Raw genomic sequence first — 20161 nt, 5'->3', positions numbered from 1 at the left:
TCACTCAGTATCAATAATTTTACTGCAAACTCAAGTCATTATCATAATTATACTCTATAAATACAGAATACTGCAAGTAAGCCTGTCGTAATTTGAAGGCGAAAAGGTGACTTAACCGACTCTGGCTCGTCCAAGAACAATTACTTATCACTTGCTTGAGACTTGGACCCAAATGACTCGAGTCAAATGTCTGTTACATTTTTAAAATGCTCCATTACAAGTAAATGAAGTCATTTTGCAGGAAGTTCCTTTTCAGAGTGTTTCAGTATAAAATCTATTGATTTTTTTAAAAGTGTTTTAGGACTTAGGAATCATTGTTTTCTTTAAGTTAGAATGAGCATCTTTTACCTACAGAGGGAGCAGTTAGCCACGTTGTTAGTCGTCAAGAGCGTACAAACCAAAAACTGTCTCCAGAGAGGGCTGTTCACGTTTATACATTTGTATTTTTAGCACCCACTGTAGGGAAGCAGGGGGAGATATGAAGCTGTTTGCAATCTGCAACTTCTCTGCTAGATGCCACTAAAATCCTACGTATTAAACCTGTTAGCAGGATCGTAATGTCAGCTGATCGAGGTGGAGACGATTTGAACTTTGTGTGTTTATTTCTTAAAAATTGTTAAAGAGCATCTGCCAAATTTGACAGAACTCAACTTTGTTTCAGTGACATTTTAGAAACGAGTTTGAGAATCTTGAAAAGTTAACAGATTAAGAGAAGACCTGTTGTTTTCATCTGCTTAAAAAAAAAAAAAAAAAAGACGACTTTTAGGACTCAAATAATAGACACAAAATACTTGGTAAAATTATTTGCATGATGCAAAAATATTTATATACAAATGAGCAATCAGAAATGCATGTAGTGGAGTAAAAAAAGCACATTACTCCCTGAAACGTAGCGATTTATATGTATTATAAAAATGTAATACAGAGTAACTGCAATATAAAATATCACAGATGAAGCATTTCAGTGCAACTTAGGAAAAAAAAGAATGAATGTTTATTTATTCTTTTGCAATGCATTCATGTTTACCCAGAATACTACACCATCGATATTAACCAGGTACTATAATGGGCGTCTATACCATGTGTGTGCATTCACGCACACACACAAACACACACACACACACACACACACACACACACACACAGTATGAGACCACACACACACACAAGGCTCTGCAGGATGTCAGCTCTGTTTCTTGTATCCGTCCAACGCTACCGACAATTACACTTTAATAGCTTTCGGTGAAAATCAGAGAAAAAAAGTCCTTTCTTTTTATTTTTCCACCCAAACTCAGCATGAAAAGTGCTTTATTAAGGTTCAGAATACTTTGAATCTTTTACAATATCTTACATTACATGAGTTCGTAAACAACTGCACCCCCCCTCCCGAACAAAAAAAGAAAAGAAAAAGTCAACCGTCAGGGTTGTTGCAGAGCCGGTGAGCCTCCAGTTCAAGCTCGTGACACAAAGCTTACAAATCACACATCTGTATTATTACAAAATAACAGGAAATAAATGGATAAAACACTCCATTAGCAAAAATGTTTATGGTATAGTTCATATTTTTTTGGAAGAAATCAATTTGGTAGACTACTTTATGACATTCAATAGGTAAAATCGGCTCTTAAAGATCAGAAAAAAGTCAATAAATATATTCAAAAAAATACAGAATTTGATTAATTATAATTAGTAGGGGCATATATTCCATACTGGCCTTGAATATAAATGAAACCTCGACCATCACGTGCCCACCAGGTGTGACTAAAACTACTGTTGCACTCTATGAACAGCGGTGTACAGGCTGAGTACCAAAGTATTAATAAATCCATCAACTAGATGATCCCTCCTCACAAGGTTTGTCTAAATTTAACATTTAATGGTCAAATAAATACATTTCTTAGATGTGATGCTGAGACAACATCCCACTTTAATACAATAACGTCATAAAATAAATTAAAATGCAATATCCTGAATGCTGGAATACATTCTGAGATGGTGTTTGATGGGCAAAAGAGAATGAAAGAAAATAAAAGTGATTTTGCGAACAGTGTAAAGGCAGTGAGCAAAGTGAAAGTTAAGACCTGGATGTAAACAAAAATAAAAAAAACAACAAACAACAACAGCTCAGTCAGATCTACCTGGTTTAAAGTCGTCGCCCTCACGTGTTCGATCAAACTTAAGGCCAAAACATCCGCAACTTTTTAAATAATCTAATATTCTCCTGTGAGTTTAAGCAATAATCAGAACATCTCAACTAAAACAACGTTATTCACTTTCATATCAATTAAAAACAAAAAAGTGGGACAACCCTTAAACTCTTCTGAGATGTCGACTTTTGAGAATCTTCAAGTTAATCCGGAGAAATAAAAATCAGTCACAGTTCTTCTGTCAGTCGTCCTCACAGCAACGTTACCTTCTATTATTGGTCGTTACCGCTGCAAAGATAAACTGAATACAAGTTATCGGTCAGTGAGTTGAAAGAAAGTTAACCGTTGTCTATTTTGGTAATCAATCGTTTAAAGGGAAAGTTCACCCAAAAATGAGAATTCAGTCATTATCTACTCGTTCCCGTGAATCCCGTAGTTCATAAAACACTTCACAACTGAAGTGGAACATAAAAAACAGGCGTGTCACGATTCTCCAAACCCACACTTCAGTTTGACTTTATCCTGATGGCTTCTCGCAGGTTAGCGTCAAATAATATTTGATAAAAACAAAGATTCCAGAGATCAACAAAACATGCCACCCGTCAGTGGTTCAGCAATAAAAACAACGAAAGACTGAAATTCAGTTTGTTACAAAAGTTTGGTTCCTCAAATCTGTCCAAAATAAATGTACTGTGCAGAGTGAGCGCTCTTCTCAAAGACGGGTTCAGATTAGATTTAAAATAGGAAATCGTGACACCACTAATAAAAACACAACCAAAAGAAAAACAAAACATAAAACGGCTCTGCACATCGATGTAATCGAACCCAGAGATCCCAGATTGATTTTAAAAGGAAATTATTTACACCCTTTTTTAAAGCAGAAATCCTAACCGTCATCGCTAAGCTAAAAGTGTAACTGTGTCGTGGGTATAAATCACGTCTTTTCCACTTAGTTTGAGATCCCATGGCTTCTGGAGACTTGGACTGCAGCGAACAAATCGTATGGAGCCATTTTATGGTTTGTTTTTGTTTCTTTTTCACTTTTAAAAAGTCTCCATTTACTTCAGTTGTTCAGGAGAAGGCTGCAACGATATTTTGCTGTGAAGGTCCAGAAGTGTTTTGTGGACTAAAAAACTTGACCCGACTTTCCATCGACACGAGGGCGAGTAGATAATGACGTCATTTTTCAAGCAGCTATTAAAAAGATTTGCTGGTTCCTGCTTCTTAAACGTGAGGATTTGAGGCTGTTCTTTGTCTTTGATGTGATTAAATGAAGAGTCTTTGGGTTTTTGGATTTTTTTTTGGACAAAACAAGCAATTTGACTTTGGCCTCTGGGAAACTGTGATGAGCATTTCTCAGATTTTTTTGACATTTTTTAGACTAAACAATTAATAGCGTAAATAATTGCTGACTAATAAATAATGAAAATAATGGCTATCGCGGCTCTGTTGGTGAAGGGAAAGTGAAATCGGTCAGTGGATGACTGATAACAGTCATAGTGACCTAACAACAGGCTCAACATTGGAAAACTTCCCAAAAACACTCGGTCATGGCACAGCAGGTAGCTTGCACTTTGGAGCAGTAATAAAACAGTTTGACATTGCACAATATGAAATCACCCTTTTGACACGTCTTTAAATAGGTTCACTTGTGAGTTCCTGTCCGAGGAGCAAAAAAAAAAAAATCTCTTTGAAAAAACAAAAAACAAAACTCAAGATTAACCGATGTAGAAATAAATAGAAAACAAAAATACAGAGTAAAGCGAGAAGACACTTGCTGCTTGATGCTGCACGCAGGTTATTTCTAATCTTTTTGGAGAGACGTACCGAAAGAATGCACAATGACACACCAACAATGCACAACATTGAAAACTGATCAGTCCGCTTGAGTCCATTAAATCAGTACAGATGGGTGCTATCGTTACACACTCTATCTTGTAACCTTGAATTCCTTGCTTTCTGACATCATGAAGCATGTCATGGAGCGATTAGTCATTGAGCTGAAGAGCCAACATGGATATAGAGTTGAATTCGTAGCGACAGAATCAAAGAAGTCCGTGGCCGACCTGCGTCGACCTCTCACCTCCGCACACTCCACCGCTCGTGGAGACCCCGCTCCGTTTGTCTTTAGGCAAGAGACTGGAATGCAGAAAAGGGGGAGAGAGCACGGAAAGGAAAGGAAGAAGATGGGGAACTCTGAACGTGTGTGTGCATGTGTGTGTCTAAAACAAAGGCAACATGAGAGGAACGCGAAAATAAAGAGATTCATGAGCGAAACGGAAGGCAGACGGAGAAAAAAGGAGCAAAAAAAAGGCCAAAATAAAAGTACAGAATGGTGATAAAGTAAGACAATAATAAAGCCAGGCTTTCCGAAGCCAGAGAACAAAGCAACGATGCAGGTGGACAGAGCCATCCAAAAAGGCATGCATGAAGAACAACACACATCCATACTGTTCGGCTTGCCGTCCGTCACTCCGCTCACGGCGTGCAGAGCAGCGCTGCTGCTGCCGGTGCTGCTGCAGACACAGTGAGGGTCGGGACTGACTGTGCTGTATGGTCGGGCCAGAGGCGGACTGGACCAGGCGTCAACTAGACAAGAAGAGATTTCATGACAAGAGACCTGTGTCATGTTGTTTCCTGGCCAGGGGAGAGCGGGGAGGTCTGGGGGAGGAACGGGTCTCAGACAGGGACATAGGAGAAAATAGAGGTGGGAGTGTGGTAAAATGTTCAGTGCCTCAACGGCCCGTTGCTCTGGGTTACCGAGTCAGAGATGTTCAAGTAGGCAGAGCGCATCAGGTTGAAGGATTTGTCAGAGAGGGATGTTATATCGTCTGTCGTCATCCCCTTTGTCTCGATCTTTGGGAGGATCGTCAATCTGATGGTCCCTGTGGAGGCAGAAGAGAACTTCACAGTCAGAAGTTACCAGAACATCAAGCAGCCTCTTGCAGACAGATAAGGATGGAAATAGGACTGCTGGCAAATTACAAAAATGAGGAAAAAAAAAAAAATCGAAGACCATTTACCTGATTTGAACTGCTTTTCTTTCCGTAGGTAGAAGTTGCTGTAGGAGGAGAAGACGACAGGTATGATGGGTACCTGAAAAACAAACAGAGGAAAGGAGATCAAACACACCATCCAAAATATTATCATCACTAGTGACGGGTATTAAAATCTCATATCAAACACCACAATAAAACTAAAAGCTTTCTGTATGGCATCTAACTGTTTAGCTTATTAGCCACAAATCTTAAGTTTTGGCAAATTCTTGCAAGTTTAGCTGCTGGCGCACCAGTCCCTCATCCCTCTACCAGCGGTACCAGCAGGTAGTGATACGGATACTGACTGATGTCTGTGTTCTTCATCCCCTCTAAACAAAGTATTTTGTCAAGAATATCAGTTATTTTTAGGACATATTACGTTTGACTCCAGTGAGGTTGTAAACAGTGTTGCTGCTCTACAAAGCTTTATCAAAAACATTAATTTCTACTCCTGTTGTGTAATTATTCTTTTTGAAAATAATTAATTTTTACCTTCGCCGAGGGGGTTATGTTTTGCCTGTGTCTTTTTGTTGGTTACTACAAACTACAAAGGTTTCGACAAAACTCGGCCCAGAATAGACCCCATTAACTTTTGGTGTGGATCCGGATAAATGGACGGATCCAGGAATATTTCCTCACTTTCTTTAACATTGCAAGAAGACATTTTCATTAAGTTCTCATGGAGTATTTCATGGATCTTGATGAAAAAATCTGGCGTATTAAGGTGGCTGGTATCTATGAGGGAGTACAATTTGATGCGAATCCAAATACAACTCTGGATCTAGCAGATTTAAGTATTTTTTATATATACTGAATTACGGCTGTTGGGTCTTGGCAGAGGTATGCGCTCTACTGAGAGCCATTCTAGCTTATAAAACAATTATTTAGTGGTGAAAAAGAACAGATAAAAGTATCAATAAGAGTAGTAGTATCAGTGAAATCCTAACGATACCCATCCCTAATCATCACCTCCTAATTACCATGTTCAGCATACAAACAAAGCCGACCCTTCAACTTTCTCCTGAGAGAACCAAAAGATATGAAACAAACCGACAGAAATGCTCGACTGAACCAACATCACAGTTTCTCTCTCACACACACAATCGGCACGACACTAGCTATCTCCGTCTCTTCTGCTGCTGCTAATAGAGGCCGAGTTGCTCTCTCGAGGCTCCCCCGAGTGGCCCTTCATCGGGACTGGCTGAGCCAAACGTGGCTCCCCCTGGGGGCTGTCCTGTTTCTACTCAATCTGGCTGGCTGGGCACAAATGGAAAAGGCTTCGATGGAGCTCGGCAGAAGCAAACACGGAGAGATAGAAATAGTCCACGCTCACGCAGGAACGGTCTCGAGTGTAAAGCTACAGGGCCAACGGGGACAACAAAAACACAGATTGTATTATCCAGACCTCAAATGAAGTTACTCTGCACACGTCACGCCAAAACACGCACAACAACTCTATCTGTATATCATATAACAGCCTCTGAACCGCAGAGCCAATACAGCCCCTATAGAAAAAGTACAGTATGAATGTGTTTGTTAATAAGGAGCAGCAGGGATTTATTTTTGTAGCCCCTGTGCCTCGTTGCATATCTGACCCAAACTGATATCAATCTCTGGCAGCCTGAGGTGAACCACGTTGCCGTTTCTCGCCAGATTCTCATTCAACAATAATGTTTTTTTAATTCATTCCACCTGTCTGACCCGAGTGTGTGCTGCGAAACATCAGCTCGGGGAACAGAGACCTCCCACCTGCACGCACGCAGAGATAAAAAGCTCATAAACGCACACAGCTGAGGTGAAGATTACTCCAGAGTCGCGAGGAGATTGGGGAGAAGTTACATCATGCCGAGCACAACCGAGGACAGTTTGAGAGAAGAGCGAAAACAGAAATATCACGATTACTATTCTGACCACTTCTAAGCATTCCTTAGTAGAAGCTGTGGCTGATTCAGTGCCGTCTGTGCATGTCATCATCTGTGTATTGGATATGGTTGAATCATAATGTTACCTTGTGCCTTATAAGGTTGCTAGCTCCCCCATGTGTCTAGAATCAGCAACATTACCCCCTCTCCCTCTTTTAGGACACAAAAAGTTAGCAGAAGTCTCCAGTAGCATCTCAGCCCCTTTTTGCCAGCATTGATAAGTGAACAAACTGCATGAGGGTGTACATGACAGTACAGGAAATGTTGACTAAACTCACATGTATCGACAGGAAACAGAGGCGATAAGTTACATTTGCTCTATGAGTGAAAAAGGACTCACTTGTGCCTGCACTGCCAGGTGGAAAGCTCCTTTTTTGAAGGGCAGCAGGTCGCCTCTCTGGTTTCTCGTTCCCTCTGGGAACACCCACAGACGAATCTGTAGAGGTCAAAGGACAAGAGTTGGAAGATTTAATCATCCCATGTCGTCCCTAATGTGTCAGACACCAGTGCATTTTGACAGGTTAAGTGCAAAAACAAAAACAAGGAAAACCACAAAGACTCAACTTGCTCTGACATATAATCTACCTTTAAAAACCAAACATCTTGAAGTACAAGCTCTTTCTTAAACACTATAAACCATTCTGACTGCACGAGCCACATTACCTGGTCGTCCAACATGGTTTTGGCAGCGTCGGTCATGACACTCTTTGCGTCGCTCGTCTTCTTGCGGTTGATGAACACGATGCCACCCAGCCAGCAAATGAGACCCACCGTGCCGGCGTAGATCAACTCCTTCTTGGCGATCATGGTGCAGCGGTCCGGTAAGATCTCCATCAGGCCTGAGGAACAGAGGATAAGAAGCTCGCTCATTAGTATACAATGTCATATTTACTAATGTCATAACTGAGAACTACAAAGGTCAAACACTTCAGAGTTAAGAGGTTTTCTAATACCTCGTCTCTGTGTAAAGTCACGTCTGTCACTCAAGCCTGAGTCTGTGCGGTATGTGACCATGACCACGAGACATAAGACTCGATTAATGTAAAAGCTTTGGCTTTTTTTTAGCGGACTAATTAAAAAGGTAGCAGCAAAAGAAAGACATCAAAGCACTATTTAATTAAAGATTATCCCAAATTTCTCACTTTAATCAAAAAATTCCTGAATAACAAATACAAATCTAGAAACACTGACTGACGTAGTGATTAAAAATAGAGCTGTAAACAAATGGGACGCACTTTATTGGAGATTACTTTCAGCGCCAACGTTAATGTTCTCTGCAAAGACGTATGAATGGATTATCCATATTAATATTTTAAACCTTGTAATAGTTTTGATTTCTAAAAGGAAATCAAAATATGAATGACAAGCACAGGACGTGTTGTTTTTGTGTCCGACTGCCGATAAAATAAGTTAAGTTAAAAAAACGCTACTTTTCTTTCTCTGTTGTAGTCACTCAATGTCCCGCCCACTACACTATCTGATTGGTAAGATGCCACAAGTAATCTGCTAAAGTAACTAGTAACTAAAGTCATCAAATAAATGTAGGTGTGCAAGTATTAAGTGGCAAAATGGAAATACTGAAGTAAAGGATCTCAAAATTGTACTTAAGTACAACTTGAGTAAATTGTACTTAGTCACATTCCATCACTGGCAAATGTGTGTCAGTTCCTCTATCCTAATAGTCAGTTTGCTGGCTTTATCCTTGGCTGTGAAGCCTGAATTATACAATAATTAGTGTGTTTTTTTCTAAATTTAAAGCATGAAACACTTTTCACATCTGTTACCTTGAAATACGGTGTCTCTAAGGGGTTGTGTTAAAAGATGTCTCTAACATATGCGGGAGTAGAGCCGGACCAAACTCGATTTTTGGGCCCAATGATGATATTATGGAGTAAAAGATACAGAAAGATATATTGGACCTTATTTCTGTGCAATGATCCCTCAAATGTGATTTTTTTTTTAAAACAAATGTGACAAAGATATGCAAGAAAGAAAGGCTGTTTTACAATTTAATTATTCAACAGTGAGACTCACTGGGCACTGGGTATAGAGGTGTAAGGTAAAGGTATAAAGTCTGCTGATGTAATACTGATGCTGGAAAAGACATCAGACTTTATTGATTGGCGTTATCTCCATGAATAGCGCTTACATTATGAGTCAGACACGTTTGATTAACCTACGTGCAACGGCAGGTGGTGCAGAAGATGCAGCAGTGCAGGACATCAAACACACAAAATATAACAGACAGGAAGTCAAAGTGTGAGACATAAAAGGTATACACACATACAGTAGATGTGTTCCTACGATGGAGATGAAACAAAGCGGTCAAAAGCAAAGTTACACAAGAGAGACGGTGCTTGAAACCGAGCTGTGGAGGGGAGGGATCCTCGTTCCTTATCGTATCACATCAGCTCCGGGATGAGCAGCTATTAATGGCTGGGTGTAGCAGTTGGCATGGCAACTTGGACGCTATATCAGACTCATGCTGAGTTTTCGGAGGACTAATTAGGTGCCTTGCTCTCCCCCTGCTGTCACTACCCTGGCCTGGAGCCTGCCCTCATCACTCAGCAGCACTGAAAAACACTCTCTCCCTGGTACTGATGGAGAGAAAACATACCTCTGTCAAATACGAGTCCGCAACACTCACGTTTAGGAGCAGGATAAAAATCAGACAATGCTAAAAAGACTCACCCACACGAGCTGAATCATATGCAAACAACACAACACGCTCTCAACTCAGTCTACATCGACTTTAAAATGGTATCCAGTACATTTATGAAACAGCTTTTAAATCAGAGTGGCTCCTGCGAGGCCAGTGATGTTTGATTTTTTTTTTATTGCCACATGCATTGATCAATGTGTTCTTGTTTGTTTGTCGGTGCCAAAACAAAACAGGTTAAAATTACATCTGTGACTGCATGGTAATTCATTCTCCCTTTAGTCAAACAATCCTTGTCACCACAAAGCTGCTATAGTCTTACGCTTGTCCTAGTTTAGCAGGACCATTACCTCACTTACACTGCAATCTGTCTCAGCAACAGAAACAAGGAAAGGTGGTTCTTCCACGAATAAGTTATTCAAGAGGCATTTTGTTATATTTTTGTAGAAAATATCTTTACATCTCGACAATCAATAAATCAAATGCTCTGACAAACAAACAAACAAACAAAAAAAAGAAGAAATGTGGTGCCTGTAGCCTCGTCCAATCGTCTCGTTTGGATCGTATATACCTGCCTGTGCACTGAGCTCGGCTTGGTGCAAATATTGCCAAAGCTACGCGAGCTGGTTGCACAAGAATGGCAGAGAAAGTGCAGCCAAAATGTCCCAGTACCAACACGCTTGCTAGACAGCAGTTTACATTGATTATGATTATGTTAGGCCTTTTCTAGGGATGTACAAATTAACCTTTATGAATCGGCAATCGTTGTTTGAACATTACAGATGCCAGTGCATCGATGTGCGGGCCCCAGTTAGCGCACTGCTTCCGTTGCTATTGGATTCGTGCTTGTGAGTAAACAAAAGCAACATGTCCGACAATGCTGACACAGTCTGCAGTTTGGAAGACATGGATTTTAAAAGAAAGAAGGAAGACTGACACATAAGTCTGTTCATCGGTAGAACAGATGTGTATCAGATATAGTGAATAAAAGACCAGGGGACCCAAAGTACATGTCAACTGTGTTTCTCTGCATTAGTTGACTTCATTAGGACATCTGAGGTTGGAGCAGGTCAGGGGTGTGTGTGTGTGCGGGCCTATCAACCCTACAGTAAAATAAATTCAGGTCATCGGCCAGTTGTCAATTGTCCACAGTGTGAGGGGACGGTTTCCTGTGTCAACGGTGTCAGTGAGCTCATCCAGGTCAGCAGTCAGCGCGCTCAAAGCAGGTACAGTATTTCAGCAGTTCTTTGTTATCATGACATGGAGTATTTTAAAAGACAGAGTGTAGACCGTGCTGATCATATCTGGTCAGCCAGGTGTCGCAACATCTTGCTCGCGCAAGCTTGAAGTTGGATGTCAACATTGGTGAGAATAAAAGTCAGCCGACATCTCAAAAATGTCACTTTGACACATCCAATCACATCAAGGCAGGTTCTACCTCCCCTTGTTTCCTCTGATAGCTCTGGAAACTTTTCCATTTTATTGGACAGGGAGCGAAGATACGCCACATGTATACTCAGGAGCAGATTCAGAAGTCCCCACTGTCGGAGCTTAACCAGCTCAACAGCATACTTCTTTTATCTGTGACTCCAGCATCTGCTGCAGAGGATTGCTGCTCCCTTCAACTAAAATGTCCAAAAAAAGACTCCCTGTGTGCGTCAAATCGGGTGTCAAATTGCTCAGGGTGAAGTGCTCAAAGTACAACACCTCTTCCCCAGTAAATCTGTTCTTATTCGAGTCCCAGAAGACAACGGATAAACACAAACTAAAAAAAAGTCAGTGCTGAGGAAAAGCTGCCAATTGCACAACCATCTTGCGTCATTATAAGTATGAACACACAAAATACAGACACTAGACAGTAGACAGTATCGAAGAATAGATGTGTGGTATTTCCTAACCTCTCAACGTTTTCACAGTTTCAGCCTCATTTTTACCACAATATATGTAGTAAAGTACCTACCCAACACATCCAGGGAGCTCTGGTGGTTGGAGATGATGACGTAGGGTCCCTGTGTCTGCAGATGCTCCCAGCCGCTCACTTGAAACCGAAGACCCAGGAAGTACTTCACATGACGAACCAGAGAGCGGATAATCCTGAGGGGGCAAAAAAGGTGCATTACTGAATAAGCATAGGTCACCATAACAGTCATGTGAGCTGAGCATGTAGGCTGCATACCACTAACCAGAACTCTGGGAGGTGGTATGTATGAAGCCTTTTAAATACTAGGGTACTGAAAGGATGCCAGCTCTGATAGTTAAATGTGACCTGAATCAGAACATATAGACATGACTATCCTCAAAATACATGATATAAGGTGTATAAATAGCCCTATTTGTTCCTTGGTGGGTTAAATAATTGCCTGTAATAAGTACAATGCTCCAATAAGCTTCTAGAAAGACTGTCCTACCATCTGCCTGTCTGCAGGCAAAAAAACACTAAATCAATGTTATGGCATCCAAATACAATTTCATGCCATCAATGTGGGTATTTATGAAATCTAATCAATACTGGGACTTTCTATACTCTTAAAAGCAGAGTGGCGGTCATGGTTTCTTGCTCTGGGCACTTTCAGCTGAGTGGAGACAAAACTGTTCAAATAAATATGTTCTTTATCAAATTTTAACCCTCGACAATGTTGAATATGCCAGTTACTGTCACGATTCACTGTTTTGTCAAAAAATGTCAGAAAAATAGTGGAAAAGCGCCTCATAACTTTTAATAGTCTGCCATTTATGAGCACCTCGAGGTGATGTCTTCAAACTTCTTTTATTTAACCAACAGTGAAACTCCAAGCATTAAATCCTCACATCTGAGAGGAATATTTGGTATTCTTGCTTGTAAAAAAGAAATTAAAATCAATATTGTTACAAACGTATTCTCTGCATTTGCATTTAGCAGCCATAAAGCAACATTAGCATTAACTCGCCCTATCCATACTGCCCTGATGAAGGCCTTAATGGCTGAAATGCGTAGGCATGTCTTTACTGTGAATCAACAGCCATGATTAATTAAAGGCTTTTTAACTCATTACCCTTTTGAGTGCCTCAGACTTTTCTATTAGCATTCACTTGTTGCATTTCCAGCCACTTGGCACATATTGATTTTCTAGCTCTGGTTAAGTCTCCATCACCGCCTGAGAGAAAATATGTCTTAAGCTTGTTGCTCAATGTTCAACTCTTCACTAGAGAGTTTCTAACTTTCTGTGCCGATTGCACTTTGGCATTAACTGTGTTCAGGTTTATGTAAATATTTCTCAACATGATCAACATAAAAACACATTTCCACACTGATATTTCCTCTTTACACCCTCTCTGTTCAGGGGTTTATCTTCGGGGACTTAACCTCGACCTTTGTGAAGACAAAGAAGATAACAGCTGTGAACTCTGAAGACGTATTCAAGGTAACATCTTGTCACACTTGGAGTTTCAATGCGTTTCCAAATAACCAGCTCTGCAGCGAGAAACATGTCACAATCTGATAATGCAGGTCCACATGCTTTTACTTCCATCAGATGAGATCCTTTCTGACATAGCACTATCAAAAGCCTACTTCGTCCTCAATCAATACCATTTCTCACCTCAGACACACTGAGCATGGCTGCCAGTTTCAAATGCATCTAAAATCTGGTGTTCATGTGAAGGGCTGGAGAGAGAGCCTTGATATTTTATGTGCAGGCCAGCTCCACTCTACAATCAGCTACTTATCTCTCCATTCCTAGCTGTTATCTAATCATCATTCGATCAGGACTAACCTCTTTTCCCTGTTGGAGCCAAAGAAAGAAGCAGTATGGCAGCAACAAAATTCAATTTGCGCAAAACTGCTGTTAAACTGTTAAAAATAAAAGGACTATCTGAACAGTGAGAAAAGGGGAATTGCGTCAATGAAGATCTGCACGTGTTTTCTAGAAGCAAGAATTTGACTGTGCAAAACTGGACCACAAAAAAAGGACTGGACTTAAAAAACAGCTTTTTTTCTCGTGTAACACACTGAAACTGGCTACTGTTACATCTCCAACTTGAATGACCTTCCCTGTCAGGGAAAACAACAGAGTCACTCCCCATCTTCTGTCAGTGCCAGAGAAATCATCGCTCTAAAAACACCTCGTGTCCCTTTCTCATCAGTGACTCATATCCCCTCTACAACTTCTTCTTCCTTTTGTTCTTATGTGCCTTCGTCCGTTCTCCTTGTAATGTAGAGTTTATCCCTTTAGACTTTGCTTTGAAGCTTTGTTATGTCAGTGTTTCCCCATATGATTTATTATCAAGTAAGTCTGTGTATAAGTTGCTCCACAGCAAATATTTTACTGTCTCTCTTTTTCGCTTGCTCAAAGCACTGTACCATAACAGCACGAAGTCCAAGCTTCCCGGCTCGCTTGACCACACTTTGGAAATGACTACTCCCTTGACTCCAGTTAGCCTTACTAGCTTGGCTCCTAACAAACTCGCTAATAGCCAACTTCAACAGTTGGTCTCCAAGATTGACAGCACTATGTTAAAATCAAGTGTGGGAAGCACTGAGTCACTGCAACCTTGCAGTTATCTGAAGTTAAATATACCTAAGGGTACACGCTTATGACTTGCAAATCAAATATTTCCAGTTTTAGCCCACAATGCATGCTGCTAGCTTTTTGTTGACAGTGTGCAACAGTAAATGACACAATAACCAAACATTTCCAATCATCATTTTTCAATATCCTGTTCCAGAAAGAAGGGAATTAAATGATCAAGGCTCCTGCTGTGGTAATTCTCTGTGGCTACGCTCACTGTTATTATGGGACTGAGCACAGCAAAGCCACTTAGTACATTATAATAGCCTTAATTTCCCCCTGATGCCAGAGCTGATTATTTATTTTTTTTACACCCAGTCACTTGAGGATGGAAAAACCAAAAAGCATTTTTTTGGACACACACTTGTTTGGAAAGGCAGCTGACCTGCTGTAAACGAGGAGTTTTATCTGCCACTGTTTGATCGTACGAGTCTGATCCGTCACAAATGAACAAATCTCTCATGGATTACTTTAACTCAGTTTTGTTTTGATCTGAAACAATGATGCCTTGGGGATGCTGTGGTTTGATTAGTACAGACTTGATCAGGATATAATCCAAATCCTTTTAGACTCTGAACTCATGGTACATAATCATGGTACTCGCCCACAGAAAAAGTTGTTGCTCCACATTCCAGTCAGAAGTGAATAAGGTACAATGTACAGTGCACCTTATACATGAAATAATCTATAAAAGGTCCTAAACTTGGACTCTTTGTCACCACTAAGGCAGCTCAAAGCCCCATTTCAGATCCTGTGATATTTGATTGTAACTGCTTTTAACTATACTGTAATTTCATCCAGCCATCACTCTTGTATTTACTTTTTTTCAGTCTACTTTACACTTGATTGTTGTTATTTTCCTAGTGGTATTTACTCCACAGCATGTTGATCCTGTATTTTAACTTTAAGCTCTCTTACATTGTTGTTTCTGTTGTTTTGCTCCTCATCTCAACACTGTTGTAAATAAGAATACGCCTTCAATGTCTGATTGTTTCTTTGTTTGCAGTGTCCAATGGAGCACAACGCTGAAAGTGTACTGACCACCATATCTGAGCAATTAAGCTGTTAAGTAATGTTGTCATAATCGATTATACTGTTAATAACTACAGTAATGAGACGCAGGTTGTTGAAGATACTGCCTGCACAAAACTTGATTTCTTGGGGCTGATACAGATATTAGGAAGTAAAACATGTATATCTGCAGATGTTTTCTGCAATGATCCCTCTTAATGTGGTTATCAAACACTTGTGAAGTTAGATATTTTACAGTTTAACAATAAAATGTATTGTCTAAAATTATGACAACTGAAACAGTTAACTTACTGGGAACTGAACAATAATAAATTATAACACCTTTCTGTGCATTATTATCTCAAAAAAAGGAGTTTTTATGTCAGTGCTATTGGGCCGCATACACTGCATGTCATTATATCTGTTATAGATCAATATTGGTCAGCTGATTCATCACTGGTGCTTACTGAAAATAATAAAGTCCTCCCAAATCTGACATTATGTACACCAGAGTTTAATCATTTATATGATATAACCCTACTAACTCTTGCCACGCTTTAGTTTTCTCAGTATTTGTAAGACAGGCTGGATCATGATGAACCGGCATACATCGTACCTTGTGGTAATCAAATCAACTGATTTTAATTACTATATCAAAAGGGCTAAAGTTCACTGTGTCATAATAATCAAAGACACGAGAAAGCTCTTGAACTCATTGCTTGTGTTCATTATCTTGTGACTCTAATGCAATCATCTCTCAGCGATGGCTCACTTGAAGCTCAGCTTGCCTTTGCACATGGGAGTACAATGCACGTTTGGCTGGTTTACTACAGTAAAATAACTTTAACCTTTGAACTGGAATGCACTCTTTGGGTTATCTTTCAACCCAGCAGTACAGTGATAACACAACTGGTTATGCAATGGGCTCAGACAGCGTTGCAGTGATTGTAAGATTGTTCGAGGGGAATGAATCGGCCTTGGTTGGATTCTTTTTATGGCCAATTCTCTCAGATTTTGCTTTGGTTCATTTCATTTTCAATCTCTGAATAAGTTCCTCCTGTGCCTACAGGGGATAATGACATTTAGGCTGATCTGTTACCAGCATAGGTTCAATACAACCTGGCTGGTCAGGTGAGCTCGACCTCTTATCCCTATTGTACCAACAAACAAAGATACCAGTGCTGGAGCTAATTCAGGTGCTAAAGGTCAGAGGGCTGTTCAAGACAGCGACATGGTCAGTGGCATAGCAGAAGATTCATTCATTCAGAAGGCATGAAGAGTTTAAATAGGCTTTAAAAGGTCAGTCAGTCCCCGAGTGGTCTGAGTGACAACATTACCGCAGCTTAGTCAAACAAGACAGCGTCGCTGGTGGTCTCCCACCGCTGTGAAAAACTGTTACACAGTATGTAACCTGAGCGCAAGCAATTGTGAGGGAGGAAACTAGGCCTCCGTCCTTTATCTGTCGTCATGAGATCCTTCCTGATAATTAAAGTTCGAGCCGGAGCCAAGGTAGCCATTCACAGAAGTGACAGGCAGGCTGTGGGCGGTTAGTCGATGAAACGTTGTAGGGCTGGCAAATAAACTGAGATTATATTATTATCGTGATATGAGACACTACACAAGAGCTTAGAATTTGGATGTTGTTACATTATAATGGATTAATGTTGTCTTCTTCTGGTTTTAAAGGCTGTATTACAGTAAAGTGATGTCATTTTCTTCTACCTGACAGACTTTTCTACTTGTTCAAATACTTTCCTTTACCAGTTAAGTCATTATATCCACATTACTGATGATTATTCATCAATACTCTCAATATAAATCGACCTAATGGTTTAAAATTAACTTATTTAAAAGGGGATCTGTAAAAATTTGGAGAAATTTAAATGTATTAATCACGTTTTTATTGGACATACGTGAGCAGATTGTCACATGACCTTTCCGGTCTCTTTGGGTTGTCAATACAAGCAAGTGGAAGATTTGTTTAGGTAGTTTAATGCTACTGGAATGTGGATTTCTTTGTGTATGACTCGGGTCAAAGGATGTGAGTTTATGCATCATTTCAGTGCCTCTCTCTGCTCTGCTAACAGAGAGCAACAGTAGCTAACGTTAGTTTATGTTGGCGGACTCCTTCAATGGTTTCGACTGGCTCTCAAACAGATTTCTGACGATGTTATAGATTAAATTATGCTCAATTTTGACTCTTTTCTTATTTAGACTAGTTTACTAGCTCAAGTTTAAACTTCCTTATAAACGTCAGGGATATTAGTCGTTGGGGACGTCACCAGTCTGTAGACACAAACCCAACAAGAGTGTTTCAGGAAATGCAAGCAGAACATTAACAGTAACTTGAGTTGCATGGATGCTTTTGACTGTGGAGGCCTGTTCATGCCCACCATAGTTCACTGTTACATTCAAGTCCTCTAAGTCAGCTGTGAAGCAAGCAGTCAAGCCTAGAAATCAGGCCTTTGTGTACCCGTCAGACAGCAAATGTCTGTGACAGACTGCTCTGTCCTTGATGAATCACTGAGCTCTTTCTGCCAGAGCTGGCTGGTGTGTAAAATGTGCATCCAAAAACTCTATTCACTGCCGGTGCAAAGTCTGACCCCGATTGAGTCCCTTTGTCACAGTCAACAGGTCCAGATAACCTTTGAGCTGACAGAACGGTACACTGGTGCAACATGACACCACCGACACAGCTAACGTGACTTCGAAACAGTTATTCCTAGAGCAGCCAGGCAGTGAGAATCTGCTGTTGTAACTGACCGGGCTCGCTGTCAGATCAAGGCCATGTGAGGTTGCAATGAGGATGGGCCTCATAACTATTCAGCAACCCGACTCTAATCAGGGGGAAACTTGCCATCTGGCATCCTTCTCTTCAAGGTAATTACTGGAATGCAGTCATTTGTGTCAAGCGATCCATCCTCACTAGCTAGATTTAACCACTACAACAAAAATACCCCCCCTTGCTACAAAGCGGACACTGACACTGATAGGCGTACAACATTTCAGGTATCAGTTGACCTGGTCAGCCTGTGTGTCCAGTATGAAATGACATATTACCGCCAGCGGGTAAGGTCAAGGGGTCATTCCTATAGAGAGCTGTAGCTGTTGTTAGTGGTGCTGCATTAAAAGGGGCTCAGAAATGTAATATTTACAATATTAATGAGGTAGTAATACATTTATTTCTTCCATAACTGAATACACAAGCTGTTCTTGGAGGAAATAAGGTCCCCAGAACACTGTTTACATGTGGAGGACCCTGCCACCGTCCCAGCTTCAAAGAAAGTTAAACCAAAAACCCCAAACTACATAGTGCACCTTTAAATGTTAAGTTCTTAGTTGTAATATTCAGTCATCACCTTTGAGCACTTCCAACTTAAAACTGAAGGTAAAACACTTCATAAAGATAGGATTTATTGCAGGGGCTATTACACATTGACAGTGCACATGTGTACCTTAAACAGCCCCACACTGACAGCTCAGTAGATACAGCCTCCCTTGTATTATCAGAACTGATTTAGCACGCCTCATATTTTACCATTTCTCCCCAAAAAAGCCCCAGCTCTGCCACCACAGCCTGCTAGCACAACAATGATAGCCTTGTGTGGTTATACTTGTGTGCTCCCCCACCACTCACGCAACTTAGCTAATGTCTGGCATTTGCCTGGAGGGAAGGGAAGTTAGCACATTCCTACACTGAGTATAATAAAGATGATTACCGTTATCAGAGGCTGGTATTGTTTAACACACAGCTGGAACAGCCACAACATGTCCTGACTCGGTATGCTAAGAGCTAAACGAGAGCGTACCGTTAAATGTTAGCATTCATGTTTTCAGCTAACACGTTCCTACAGCCAATGTGTCAAGGGGGGCTAACGTTAGCATGTGTGATTAAAAATGCATATGTATTTATTAATTTGTTTTTCTTTTAAAATGTCAGACACATTGGTTGACTCCCCGAACAGTCACGGTGTTGTTAACGTGAACACAACCCCACGCCGGTGGTGGTAAGACCGGGTGGCGTTGCTAGCGAGCGTAATCTGAATGTTTAATATGAACTAACGGCTGCTAGCCGAGCCGAGCCGAGCTAGCATGCTAACGCTGGCTAGCTGTCAGACGAGCGACATTTATTATGCAAACAACAACAAAAAAAACAACAACTCACCTCATGTTTTCAACGTCTCTGCCGCCGCTTTTCAGTATGCACAGGGGGATCGCGATGAGGGCCAGACACATCATCCAGGCGACGTAAAAGCACTTTTTGAAATAAAAAACAAACGTGCTGCTGGTCCACATCAGGAGTGGGATCAGCAGCAGCAGCAGCGGTACCATCCATAGCACATCCATAGCAGGAAACTCACTGCCAGCAATAACACACACGCGGTTCGGCGGCGGCGGTGGTGGTGGGGAGGGGGGATGTAAAAAAAAAAAAGAAAACGGTGCCCAGCTTTTACGGTGCGAGAGAGACGGGAAGCACCGCGACCCTGACACACATCACACAGTCGGAAGTAGTCCTTTAGGGGCACCCTGGCGATGCTACCTGCTCGTCTCCGGCTGCCCCAAATGAACATGAAGCGTTGCTCATCTGTTGCTAAATGGCATCATGAGGTGGAGTCAAGTCGTCATCGGTTGTGGGTTTTGTTTTTTTTTTCTATTTCCGGTTGCTGGACCTTGTATATCTGAGGTCACCATCAATTCTGTCAGTACATCTTTATGTCATGAGGAAAAAAATGTAATAAATTATAAAAGTATATGTGTATTTAAAATGACATGTACTCTGAAGTTTTCTCTCCTCCTCTCAAGTTTTGCAGGACCAAACATCCCACATGTCATTTTG

The 20161-nt window shown here is 40.8% G+C and overlaps 1 protein-coding gene across 1 annotated transcript; it reads right to left on the bottom strand.

Moving 5' to 3' along the window:
• Window positions 1-1291: 1291 nt before the first annotated feature.
• Window positions 1292-19944, bottom strand: agpat2 (1-acylglycerol-3-phosphate O-acyltransferase 2 (lysophosphatidic acid acyltransferase, beta)). The gene is made up of 6 exons (XM_084384115.1): window positions 19490-19944; window positions 11727-11860; window positions 7771-7946; window positions 7448-7543; window positions 5171-5243; window positions 1292-5032 (listed from the first exon to the last, which is right to left on the bottom strand). The coding sequence occupies exons 1-6, from the start codon at window positions 19669-19671 to the stop codon at window positions 4875-4877; spliced, it is 819 nt and encodes a 272-aa protein (XP_084240241.1). The 5' UTR covers window positions 19672-19944; the 3' UTR covers window positions 1292-4874.
• Between the last annotated feature and the right edge of the window lie 217 nt (window positions 19945-20161).

This window comes from Pagrus pagrus (genome assembly GCF_965226575.1).
Source record: "Pagrus pagrus genome assembly, chromosome: 19".
Lineage (NCBI taxonomy): Eukaryota > Metazoa > Chordata > Actinopteri > Spariformes > Sparidae > Pagrus > Pagrus pagrus.
The sequence above is the reverse complement of the archived record's forward strand: the minus strand, read 5'-3'. Positions and strand labels throughout refer to the sequence as shown.

Coding starts and splice junctions, on each gene's coding strand:
- agpat2 (XM_084384115.1), bottom strand. CDS start 19,671: ATGGATGTGCTATGGATGGTACCGCTGCTGCTGCTGCTGATCCCACTC. Junction 11,861..19,489: donor AGAGACGTTGAAAACATGAG/GTGAGTTGTTGT, acceptor TTGCCCCCTCAG/GATTATCCGCTCTCTGGTTC. Junction 5,033..5,170: donor AGAAAAGCAGTTCAAATCAG/GTAAATGGTCTT, acceptor CTGCCTCCACAG/GGACCATCAGATTGACGATC.